This window comes from Trichomonas vaginalis, chromosome III (assembly GCF_026262505.1).
Source record: "Trichomonas vaginalis G3 chromosome III, whole genome shotgun sequence".
In the NCBI taxonomy this organism is placed as follows: Eukaryota; Parabasalia; order Trichomonadida; family Trichomonadidae; genus Trichomonas; species Trichomonas vaginalis.
Window position 1 is genome coordinate 9,403,938 of NC_067205.1, and position 13,039 is coordinate 9,416,976.

At 33.2% G+C, this 13,039-nt stretch overlaps 2 protein-coding genes, 1 non-coding gene and 4 pseudogenes across 7 annotated transcripts, besides 2 other annotated features; 6 read left to right on the top strand and 1 right to left on the bottom strand.

Annotated features, from left to right (window-relative positions):
- Window positions 1-1,023: 1,023 nt before the first annotated feature.
- TVAGG3_0671310 lies at window positions 1,024-1,097 on the top strand. Its single transcript has one exon. It is a non-coding gene; the product is annotated as a tRNA-Arg (tRNA).
- A 521-nt stretch (window positions 1,098-1,618) lies between these two features.
- Window positions 1,619-2,049: a mobile genetic element.
- A 201-nt stretch (window positions 2,050-2,250) lies between these two features.
- Window positions 2,251-13,039: part of a mobile genetic element that runs on past the window's edge.
- Window positions 3,632-4,513, bottom strand: TVAGG3_0671340 (uncharacterized protein; the record flags this gene model as incomplete). The annotated part of the gene is made up of 1 exon (XM_051242427.1): window positions 3,632-4,513. One exon carries the CDS (start codon window positions 4,511-4,513, stop codon window positions 3,632-3,634), a length of 882 nt encoding a protein of 293 aa, XP_051089014.1.
- On the top strand, window positions 4,563-5,411 carry TVAGG3_0671350 (annotated as a pseudogene). The gene has a single exon. A coding segment is annotated over exon 1 (849 nt).
- TVAGG3_0671360 (uncharacterized protein) lies at window positions 5,835-6,446 on the top strand (the record flags this gene model as incomplete). Its single annotated transcript, XM_051242428.1, has 1 exon — window positions 5,835-6,446. One exon carries the CDS (start codon window positions 5,835-5,837, stop codon window positions 6,444-6,446), a length of 612 nt encoding a protein of 203 aa, XP_051089015.1.
- TVAGG3_0671370 lies at window positions 8,146-9,758 on the top strand (annotated as a pseudogene). The gene has a single exon. A coding segment is annotated over exon 1 (1,613 nt).
- TVAGG3_0671380 lies at window positions 11,242-11,792 on the top strand (annotated as a pseudogene). The gene has a single exon. A coding segment is annotated over exon 1 (551 nt).
- On the top strand, window positions 12,442-12,997 carry TVAGG3_0671390 (annotated as a pseudogene). The gene has a single exon. A coding segment is annotated over exon 1 (556 nt).

The following is a 13,039-nucleotide window of genomic DNA, read 5'->3' on the forward strand; positions in this document are numbered from 1 at the left end:
ATGAAAGGATAATTTGATTGTTTTTTAAAATACAATTATTTTTGATGATTTGCAAGAATCTTTGAAAAGAATATAATATAGGTTCTATTTTTGTAAAATTTATCCAAATCATATATTACATAAATTACGATTAAAACGATGAAAGAACCAAAAAGTGTGTTTTGTGTTTTGTTGTTGCGTGTTGGATGCGGGATCCTGTTATTTCCGAAATCGACAAAAAAATTGGAAATTTAATTTCCGAAATCGAAATTATATTAATGTTTTTAATATTCTTATATCAAAAGGATTAAAGTTCATTAAGAGAAAAACAATTCTTCTTCTTCAATCTATTGGCGCATTTATTTCTACACGCCAATAAGGAAGGGAAAATTATAAGACACCATGGTGTCTTCAAAACGCTAATTTTTGATATTTTTAACAACCCTATAAATGTCTTTATTTTTAATTTGAAAAAAATATGAAATGTGAATTGTAAGAAAACGCTGTTTCAAAAGAAATTATTTTTGAAATTCTTTTTCTTGAAAAGTAAATGTATTACAGTATGAATAGAAGTAAGCTAAATCAGTAAAGCACTCTGATGAAAAGAGTATAAATCAAGCTTTGAGTCTAAATTAACTTCAATTAATAAGCAGAGTGGACTTATGAGATCCATAAACAATCTTTTATTAAGTTCAGGATGTAGTATGTTTTCATTTTCTTTTTCTGATGTGAAAGGCAGTTGTTTCCGCTTAACAACCAAAGCATATCATGTTTCTTTTTACCGGAAAAAGTTCAATAAAGTTTTATGATATAGTATGAAGAGACAAACTTAATACTATTCTTTTGTAAATAAAATCAAATTTGTTATAATATAATTTCTCGCATGAGGGAGCTACGCTTGTCCTTGGGGCAAGCGTGTCACCTTCGACAAAATAAACATATATTGTTTATAGGAAAAGTGTTTATTCATATAAAGTTGAATGTGTTTAGGGAAATTTTTGTTTTAATTATTTAATAATTAAAATAAAATGTTTAAATGTGAAAGCGCCGTTGGCCCAATTGGATAAGGCGACTGCCTACGGAGCAGTAGAGTCCAGGTTCAAGTCCTGGACGGCGCGATTTTTTTCGAATTTAGAAATTTTTTTGCGACTTTCTAATTTAATTTTGATTTTCTTTTTCCTTTTCAGATTTATTTAATGTTAGGGATGAAATTATATGTCTTTGCATGCTAAGTTCGGTGAACGATAGGAATTGAGTGGAAATTAATCGTCGAGGAAGTACGATTATGTAAAGTAAAAAATGTTGTGGGATTTTTAATATTGTATATAATTTTATAATAAAATTTTTGTGAGACATTTTAAGAAGCACATATAATTTTTTGAATTTAAAAATTAAAGTAGTGTTGAATGAATTTATTGATTAATTTAATACGGATATTTCTCAAAATTAATCAAAAATAGGTTTTCAGAGAACTTTTGAGATATCTTTTCAAAATGTCTTTTTGAAAATATATAAGTATTATATCAAATTGAAAAAAAGGTATTTATCAAAATTCTAAATTCTTAATAAAAAATAATTTTTCAGAGGATTGTGATTTTGAAAGCATGAGTAATAAGTAAAAAATATCTACGATTTTAAGGAGGGAATTGTTCCTTATGAGGTATACATTATAACTATATACCTCATAAGGAACAATTCCCTCTTGATAGCTGGGAAACTTTCTCTGAATAACTTATCATTTGGAGAAAGTTTCCCAGCTATCTATTAGAAACTAAAGGCTATGAGCACTAATATATAATCAGTGCCTCATAGCCTTTAGTTTCTTATTAAAAACGAGAAAACTTGTTCGAAATGATAAACAATTTCGAACAAGTTTTCTCGTTTTAAGGAGGGAATTGTTCCTTATGAGGTATACATTATAACTATATACCTCATAAGGAACAATTCTTTCTTTAAATGGGAGAAACTTTGTCCGAATGTTAAACTATTCGGACAAAGTTTCTCCCATTTGTAGTGGAGATGGAAGGCTTTGAGGTATATTATATTAATATGTACCCCAAAGCCTTCCATCTTTATTGTACAATTTAAAAATTCAGGAAAAATGTAATAAGATTTTTATAAAAATTAAGCGTTTATTCGTAATTGTGTATTCAATGGTTCGGTATTTCTTTGATTTCGAAGTGTCCATCAATCATAACTCTCCAAAATGGCGTTTCACCCTGTTTCCAATGTGGTGTCTCATTGTAACACTCTTCTGGAGTCATGGGGCGAAAGTTAGTATGGGTTAGTTGTGTACGGAGGCACTGCGAGCCTCCTTACCCATTATATGTGAATTTGACACTTTACAAAACCGTTAACATATATTTTACAAATCAAACGCAAAAACTAACTTAACCTTAAATATTTACAAAACCGCCAACCATTTCACCTCACTAACGTTTTCACAAACGACTTCACTAATGTAAAAAAATAAACGTTCTCATAAATTTTCTTCTATATCTTCATCGTCAATGTTAACTCTATTGTAGTCATACTTGAAGTCATAAAGTTTCTCAAGTTTTGAAATGCATAGTCTTGTTAACTTACCTTCATCATCATAAGTTTTATAAAACTACCATGACAATCTTTATACACAGTCAATGTATAGTCAACTGGTCTAGGATGAAGTGTAAAGAACATGTTATACTCAGGAAGGAAGAATAAATGTTTAAATGTATGTTTGTTATATTTTTCGATTTGTATGAGTTGCTTTTGTTCTGTCATTTATATAAAAATAAAATAAAAAATAATTTTAAAAAATAAACTTAAAAATTAATGATATCACCACCCTCACACGTATGAAAACATAGCACAAAAATAAATTTAGGTGAAGTGGTGAGATCTCACCTCTTTTTTCACCCTGTTGAATTCATTGCTTTATAACTCTCTTCCTTGGTTTCTTTTTAGTTGCTTTCTTCACGTCTGTCTCCAACTTGACTGTCTTTCTTCTTCGTCCGTAATGATACCAATTACTTCCACCAGTCAATGGGTCAAATGGTCTTTCGTAAGGGTTTCCATAGGGACCATACGGAAGAACTACTAGTGGAGAAGAAACATTTTCTTTAGTTCCATCGACTCTATTTAAATGCATTGTTTCACCTTTCATCTGGTCATTAAAGTCTTTTGCGTGTTTTGCAAACTCATCGTCCTTTCCTAAAGCATTTTCTGACTCAGTCGCAACCAAATTGGATGCTTTATTTATGAGCCCTATTTTATTTAATCTTAACTTCTTTGCAACCCAGCCTCCAATCTTTCCTTTATTTGCATCTAATGTCTTCGAAACTCTTCCTCCACTCATTTTATTTACTGCGTCATAAGCTCCAAGTGCTTTTGCTCCAAATGCTAATGCTTTTGTTCCCATTGCGCCTAAAGCGGCCCAAGCTACCATTTACACCATATTAAAATCATCTCTCTTCAATATTATCTCATAAAAGTTCTCGTTACTGGAGAAAGTCAATGAAACATAAACATTCTCACGGGCTTCGCCCTCACCGCTTTGCGGTCTATCTAACTTATTTCTTATATCATCTATACGCTTCAAAATGTCTGAACAATTGCTAACATCTTCTACAACAGTTATTTCATCATGAATGACCTTCAAGAACAAGCTCATTTAATATGCAATTAAAATCATTTCAATAATGAGTCCATCCTTTCCATCTTTAGGTAGCACAACATCTTTCATTGAAGAAGGTTCGACAAGTCTTATGTTAAACTTACTGACAAAGTTTGTTATACTATAATGCTTCGGCGGCGAATACATGTAGTTTGAAAGACATAATATAGATTCTTCAGCAAATTCACTTATACTGGATTTTATAACAATGTTCTCACGAGACCAAATACCACCAATTGACAATCTTGTAAGCAATCCTGCTGAACCTTCTACTGTAAACGTCGATGGTAACATTCCACGAAGGTCATCTATTGACATCGTTGAGTCACTGTATTTAAATATTTTCTTAAAGCAATCGTCATTATCTAACCATGCAATAGCTTTGAAGTTTTCATTCGAATATACATCTGCTTCATTAAATGTAAAACCTGACTTCTTTGCAGAGACGACTTTAAAATCTATTGAGTTTGTTTCAAAATTATATGCTATGGTAACTTCTGAAGGTAATGGATGTCCTTCCGCAGTCAGTTGTTCTCTCACTACCGTTTGAAGCTTTGTGTTAAAAACTTTCATGTCATCTCCTGTATCTAAGTTCACATACACAGCAACAGGGAAACTATCTTGCTTCTTTGTTTCATCATTATACCTCAAAACATTAAAGTTCTTCAATAATATTGTTCTTCCTGCTGGAATACTTCGAACCTGTCTGATTTCAATAGCTTTCTCACCTCCTACATACTCTACCCAGTGTCTTGGATATTCATAAGTATACTGACTTTCTTGAATTTTGGTTGGTTTCATCATAACGTGTTCATAGTATATCTTTATACTCTTGTCAGTTAGACTCGGTGCTATGTTCTGAATATTTCTGACTTGCATTTTTAATGGAGATAAAATGAAGCATTTAATACATGACGTAGATGAAGACATGAATGAAACTACAGACAAACTTAACTCTTCTCTTATTCTTCCTTTCAGCAAGATTATGAGTTCTGTTCAAATGGTGTTTATTTCTATTGTGGAAAGATGGGTTCAGGTAAGACATTTAACCTCATTCGTCATATACTCATAACAGAACGTTTAGGAAACGACTCTTACTATGACCAAATCATTATATCAGCAACTTCAGACTCTATGGACTCAACAGCGAAAACATTTATGTCAAAAGTTCAAGCCTCTGTCGTTAAAGTTCCAGACAGTGAACTCATTGAATTTCTTCAACGTTACATTCGACGTAAGAGGAAATATTATGCCATCGTTGAATTTATACAGTCAGGAATGCAAAAGACTTCTGAGGAGATGGAAAGAATTATTGACAAACACCACTTACGTCAATACTCAGGAGTTTACGATATGAAACGACTTACAAACTACATTCTGTCAAAACTTTCAAAATACCCCTTCAAAAAATATCCTTCAAACACTTTGTTTGTGACGACTTCGCCGGAAAAGGTTTAGTGTCAAAACCAGACTCACCATTAGCTAACATCATTACTAAAGTCAGACATTACCACTTAACTGTAGCAATACTTATGCAAACATGGAGGTTTTTAGCTTTAAACATAAAACGTCTCATAACTGACTTCGTTATCTTTCAAGGTTTCTCACGTATGATATTGAACTCATTTGGAAACAGTCAGGTATAACATTACCTTTTGAAGAAATTTGGGAAGCATATAAGTCTCTCATCTCTCCTCGTTCATACCTTGAGATTCATATCATGACTAATACCATTAAAGTCAAAAATATTCCATGGGAACGACCAACATTGTTTTAAAGTTTAACCTTCAATTGACTGATGGTAAACAAATTCCATGCATCTCTGTCGCCATTTCTGTTAATATTTTTGCTGTCATTCATATCATCCACTTCCCCATCCGTTAGCTTTTGAGGATATGCGTTAGAATAGCTGTTCTTAAATGAAGGCTTTTCACCTTTGAGAGCATAAACTCTATAACTTTCTGCATACTTTATGTTTGAACCTCCTGAGCCATCATTGACATAAATTTTTATAGGCTTCCACCCTTTGTTCATGTTCCTGCTTCTTCCCTTAGCTCTTTTGTTCAGTAGTTCTACATCTTTATACACAGCACCTGTCTCAGTGAATTCAACAATATTTTCATTCGTTAGCTTTACATTCAAACCCTTGTCGAGTATATTGTTCATTTCATACATATAAAAGGTTTTTATTCTATATGAAATGAGAAGCAAATCCATCTTAGCTGGTGCCGTTAATGTTCCAATTGAACCAACATCAAATGTTGACTCACGAACGACAAACAATATTGTCATAAAGAACTATAGTTCAGAGTGTTTGAAAGAAGAACCAGAACTTAAGTCGGTGAATTTAAACTCAGCTTCAAACGCTAACGCTACATCAGATGTTAAGTTAGAGTATCCACCACTGGACCAAATTCTTTCAAGAGAAGCCAACGACAACCCTTACACAAATGTTCAAACAAATCATTCAGATAACGTAGACCATTACCTTCTTCAGTTATACCAAACAATTTTACTCAAAGACGATAAGAAGCTTTTGACAAATCTTATAAGCAAGAACCAAATAATTCTAACAAAGGAGGACCTTGAAAATGTTATCTCACGAATAACAGGGAAACAATGTGTCATTGACTATCTCGACCCTGAAATCGAATGCTGTGGTCAAACTCCACTATTCATGAAAATAGGTAACATCCGCATCATTGAAACACCAGGAACTACAGGAGTTGAGTTTAAGTATAAATATTCGAACGAGTATACAAAACTTTCAACAGAATATAAACTTTGTTTGAAATATGTTTTAGTAAATTAAAGCAGTCAGTCAGTCAATGACTGACTTAGGTTAGTCAAAAAAATTTCAAGTTAGCAATTTGTAATATCTATCCAAAACTTCTTCAACAGTATCGAACTCATCTTCATAATGCAAACCTAATCTTATTGACTTGGTGCAGTTTTCACTAACACAATATTTTTCTGTTCTCTTGACTGACATAACTAACTCATTTGTTTCATCAAACAGCAACAACCAAAGTTCATGACCTAATACATAACATTCATACTTTATATTTTTAGCTCTGAGTTCTCTTGTAAGCTGTTGCATTTAATATTTTCTAAAAAGTCAACTTCATCAGTCATTCGCACTGGTGCCTTCAGTTCTACAGGCTCTCCTTGAAAGTCAACAAGTCTGAATTGCATGTCTTTCAAATTATGAGGACTAATGCGAACCCATTTACCTAAATGAGTTGCTATGACAGGAACGTTTGGAATGAACATTGAATTGACTGCATAACAGAAGGATTTATATTCTACTGAACCTTTACTATTAACTCCTGAAATGCCTGTGACATTAGCTATTTTAGACTCAATGTATAAACAATTACCATAACATACGTATGGAACAGATTTCATCTCAATCGTTTTGTCAACACTTTTCAAAGGAAATGTCATATGGTATGCCCAAAGAATTGTACTCTATGACTCATTCGTGTTATCTTAAACTCCTTCGCATAACCGAACTTCAAAACTCCTGCAATAAGTTTAACATTCATTAAGTTTTCTTCGTTATCCTTGTTTATTGTAGTATTTATGAGAGCATTTAACACTCCAGCTAATGTTTCCATCTTATATTCTACATTATTGTGAAATCTTATTTCGTGCTTCTTTCCATCTATTTCAATCTCCATGAAATCTGTTTCATCTGTTATAACGAATGAAGCGATAGTATTGAAGTCAACCATTCTGAATGCAAGCGCCTCATTCTGTAGACCTAAGTTTGTTTGTAGCTTTACTGTCCCGTATTCGTTTGGGTCTGTACTTTGCAAATAGAACAACATTTTATTCTCATTAAAATATGAGTATAGCTGCATATGCGTATGAAGCTGACAGAGCTAAACGTTTATATTTTGGTCAATACTCTCTCACACTTACTGACAAATATATTGTTATTTCTGATGGAAATACTGAGAAATATATAACATGGAAGGACTATGAAAAGTTTGACCCTATTTTAACTCCATGTACTATGCCATTCATTGTAAATGGTGAATGTCATGAAGAACGACACAACTGTTTATAGGTCTGTATATGAAGCTCTTGAAAGCATTCTTAACTTCAATCCTTCAGGGTTCGATACAAAAACAACTCCTTCGACAATGCCATTCATTGTAAATGGTGAAATTGTGTCAAAAAATAATGAAACAGTGTATAAGTCAGTGTATGAGGCGCTGAACTATATGCTTCATTTCAATCCTTCTGGTTTTGACCCACAAATAACTTCATGTACTATGCCATTCATTGTAAATGGTGAAATCGTCATGAAGAACGACACAACTGTCTCAAAGTCTGTTCGTGATATTTTAGACTACTTGCTTCATTTGGGTCCTACAGGATTTGACCCATATACAACTCAATGTCAAGTACCATTCATAAACGACTCAGCAGAAATAAAACTCAAAACGTCAACAGTAGATGAAGCAATTGCTGACTCATTGACAAAACTTCTTGATATAATAATGAGGTTCAATACATTCAAAACAACATATGAAACCTTTAAGAAAAATTATGACGATTTCTTTAAAATTACATACATCGAGCCTTCTGCTCCTCAAACACCAGACTATGCATGCCTTAAAATAAAGGCTGCACGGACACAAGTTAGAACATTGACTTTTGACGGAGATAATATCGTTAGAGACGTTACACCTGGAGACACATTACTTACGAAAGAATACTTAAAAAGTCATATCAGTGATTTTGTGAAAGTAGAACAAAGTGGAGCAGGTAAGAGTTGGTTAGGGTGGTTGTTTACTTTATTTTCATCAGGTGTAACAACTGCATCTCTTATAACCATGCAAAGTGAGATAGATGCACTCTGGGCTTTTCTTGGTGGCATAGATAGCATGAAGTTTTATGTTGAGTTTGCTAAATTACATGGAAATACAGGAAGTTTCTTTGACGGTCTCAAAAATTTATGGGGTAAAGTAACATATAATACAAAGAAACTAACTAACTGGGCACTCAAACGTAAAAATATGTTCGACGGACTTGCTTACAACCCTCGTCTCGGAATTATTGAACCAATTAATTTACATCCTTTAATGGCAGCAAGAGATTTAGATGAAGGAGGACAAGTGGTTCAAACAATTGTTGAAAATCTACTGAATATATATCCTGAGTTTAAAGAAGTTTTAACAGCAACAAACACAACAATTCGTGAAAACTGTATAGTGTTTAACACTGAAGATAATATTTTAGACTATATGTTCGTTGTTTTAGGTCAGTTAGCTAAGACAATAAAAGAGAAAGGTATTGACTCAGTCATAACAGTTGAAGATGTAATGTTAAGAAAGACTTTTGACTCATTGTTTCAAGAACCAAAAGAAGTAGTTAGTCTTTATGAAGTTTTGAACGCAATGCTGACAAAAATAAATGAAAGTGACACTGGTAACATAAGTGAAGCAAAAGTTGTTGAACTTCTTTCACAAAAAGCAGATAAAAACCATGTTCATTATATAACTTCAGACGAACAGATTATAACGGACTACCATGGATATTTAACACGAAGTGATGAAGCGAAGACAAAAAATGTTAATGAAAGAAGATATAAATACATTCGTGCTAAAGGTTATGACATAAGCTGTACTGTACAGTATGATGTAGCTAAAGCACCAGAAGCATTTGGTTATACCGGTGAAATTTATGCCTCTACTTTCAATGTTAACGGTGTATTAGTTGAACCAAGATTTACTTTGAGAGTTAAGGCAAAAATAACTTTTGAAGATGCTATTAAAAGTAAAGCTGACAAAGATGAACTCGAAGCAATGAACAAAGTTTTGAAATCTCATAAACACAATATCTCCGATATAAATGAACTTCAAGCTACATTAAATAGTAAAGCTGACAAGAACCATACACATAAATCCTTCACTACTGTTAGAGCAGACGACATAATATTGAACTATACCCTTGGTTCAAGTGCACCTTTAGAGAATCCGAGTACAAGCGTAAAAGATACACTAAACAATTTAGATAACATGTATGAACATTGAAGGTCATGCCAGAAACTTTGAAGCATATGAACTACCAGCAATGTTAGATAAGAAAGCTGACAAAGAACATACACATAAATCCTTCACTACTGTTAGAGCAGACGACATAATATTGAACTATTTGGTTCAAGTGCACCTTTAGAGAATCCGAGTACAAGCGTAAAAGATACTCTTAACAATTTAGATAACAGTTGCAGGAAATCGAAGTCATGCCAGAAACTTTGAAACATATGAACTACCAGCAATGTTAGATAAGAAAGCGACAAAACTTATGTAGATGAAAATTATGCAAAGAAGTCGGAAGTAAATGCTGCGCTTAATGGAAAAGCCGACAAGAACCATACACATGAAGAATTTCAAACAATCAAGATTAAAGAAATTAAAGCATGCATCGAAATAGTAACAAAAACAGGAAGAAACGGTGCAACTGTACAGAACAAAGAATTTATCCTCCTACTTTTCCTAATGGTTTAATAACAAACAATATAAATATTGTAGATGGCAAAGGATTTATAAACGTTAAACATGAACTTCAAACAATGAAGGCTCAGATTCTTCAAACCATATATCCTATAGGCTCTATTTATACGTCAATGAATTCAACAAATCCAGCAAGTGTTTTAGGTTTTGGTACGTGGGAACAGATTGTAGACAAATTCTTATACTATGCTAACTCTTCAAAGCAAACAGGGGGTTCGAAGAAAATTAAAGAAGCAAACCTTCCACCGCACACTCATACAGGAACTACAAACCCAACAGGTAATCATTCACATTCAATAACAAAAAGAGGTTATAAATCTTGCAGCAGGTTCGGATAGACAGGGAATGATAGATATGATATTTCAAGTGACCCAGTAGATTCAAGCGCAGGTATTTTCTGTGGAACCACAGGAAATCATTCACACACTTTCACAACAAATCCAACAGGCTCGGGTGCAGATTATATGCCACCATTTGTGACTATTTCGCATGGTATAGTTCAATGAACGCGCTTGAGCCTAGAATAAAATCTTTAACTTTACATAAATGAGCTTGAAAGAAGTATTCGAACAACATCCATGGAGGTCATTTAAGAAGTTCAATGAAGCTGCAAAGAGTTGGGGATTTACTAACAGAGCTGAAGTGAAAAGGTTCTTTGACAAAAATGTTGTACATCAAACAAAAATAAACCCTTACGACTACTTTTTACCAATTTACTCCAACGCTCCTGACGCATACCAATTTGACACTCTCATTCAAAGCAGAAAAGGAGGACATAAACCATTCCTCATCTTCATTAATGTTAACACTCGTAAAGCATATGCATATCCAATGAAAAATAAAGGAACTCGTGAAGTGTTAAGAGTTTTACAAAAGTTTGTAGCAGAACATAGCCCAAGTACTTTAACATCAGACCAAGACAGTGCATACCTCAGCAATGAAATCACAGATTTTCTCATTAAGCATAACATAACTCACTACACTACTGAAGACCATAACCATAACATACTCGGCATCATAAACCGCTTCATAAGAACGCTCAGAGATTTAAATCAAGAGCGAGACTTTACCGAAGAAACAATGAAACATTTTCTCGAAGTATATAATTCCTCAACACATTCTACAACAGGACATACACCAAATTCAATGACACAACAACAAGAAGAAAAGTATATACAAAAGAAACGAAGCCAAACACAAAATATCAGAAATTCAACACAATTTACCCTCATTCCTGGTACAAAAGTTCGTGTAGTTCTTGACGACAAACCGTTGACAAAGAAACGTTTAAGGTTAAGTAGAAACTATTATATCGTAGACTCTACGCAAGGTAATGGATATCTTATAAAAGCTGCTGACGACTCTATTGCGTTTTACCCTCGACATAAATTAGTGAAAGTAGTAATGGCAAACTTGCTGAAACCATTGACGAAGCAAAGCGAGGAGTGGTTATTGAAATACTTGGCTATAACATAAACGATGACACTTATAAAGTAAGATATGAAGGAGGCGTTGAAGATGTTATACCATCTAAGAACTTGAGAGAGTCAAAGCCAACACATCTGGGACCATTAGAGCGGGAGTACTGGAAAGACAAAAATAAGCCAGAAAGAATAAGAAAATTCTTCTAAACTTTTTCATTAGATGTAAATCAGACATGAATGAGAACAGTCATATTATTAATGGTACCATTTATTTTTGTCATAAATTTACACCAAAAATATATTTTAGGTGAAGAGGTGAGATCTCACCCGTTTTTTCACCTCTTTTTTCACCCTCGCCGCTTAGCGGCTCAGATTGCTTTAGCTTTCTCGTGAATTTTCATGAATTTCCTTAAGATAGAAAAATAAAGTTAGTTTTATTTTTATTTATTTTTTTTATTTTGTATAAAAGATATGATTTCAACAATCGGCACAACAACAATTCAAGCCACAACTACAGCACCAAACTCGCTAGTCATGAATCCTACGTCAATGTTGGTAGAGATGAAAAGCTTTATTCCTTCTTCATATACTTTTGAAACAGAAATCCAGAAGATAAAGCAAGAACTTTTAACAAGTAATTTAGACTGTAGTGCGAAAGATGAAACAAATGAACAGTATCTTTATGAAATGGAGGACCTCATCGACCATTTGCCTAAACTACCTGAAATTCAGCAGCAAAAACTAACTATTCCTGAATTCGACGAAATTGAAGTCAAAGCAACTGACTCAGTAGAAATTAAGAATTCATACGAAAGTAAATTATGAATTCCTTGGTTTTCATTGCAACCATAAAGTTATGGACAAAGATTGCGACATGGTTTATAAAATATTTCTGACCTTTACAAATCCGAAGAATTTAAGACATACGATAACTTTGTTTCATTAGTTGCAAAATGTGTATGGCAGATAAGAGATAAAGATAGAAGAGGTAAGGTATGGAATGAACAGATAAAACCAGCAGCTTTTGAGTTAAAGAAAACCATTGACGCCTTAGTTGTTCTAGCTGGTTTTATTTCAATGTATAACGCAAAAACGATGCCGCAATGTTCAAAATTTAAAGCAGCAATAAGAAAATATAACTACTCAGTCAAAGAGATAGAAAGAATGCGAAACGACTATGCAGACTTAAAGAAAGAAGCAGAAAAGCCAGCAGAAGATAAAATGGATATGTTGACATTTCTTAATAAAAACTATCCAACAGCAGAAGATTTCCTTTATCTGACGTCAAGAAGAAGTATAAAGAAACTTTCGGCATTGTTAAAACATTCGATGTACTAAAAGAAGAAATAGAAGCTACGAAATTGTTTAGGATTTCAAATATACATCGTACAATTCATGTAAAACGCTTGTGAAAAAAAGGTGAAAAAACAGGTGAGATCTCACCTCTTCACCTC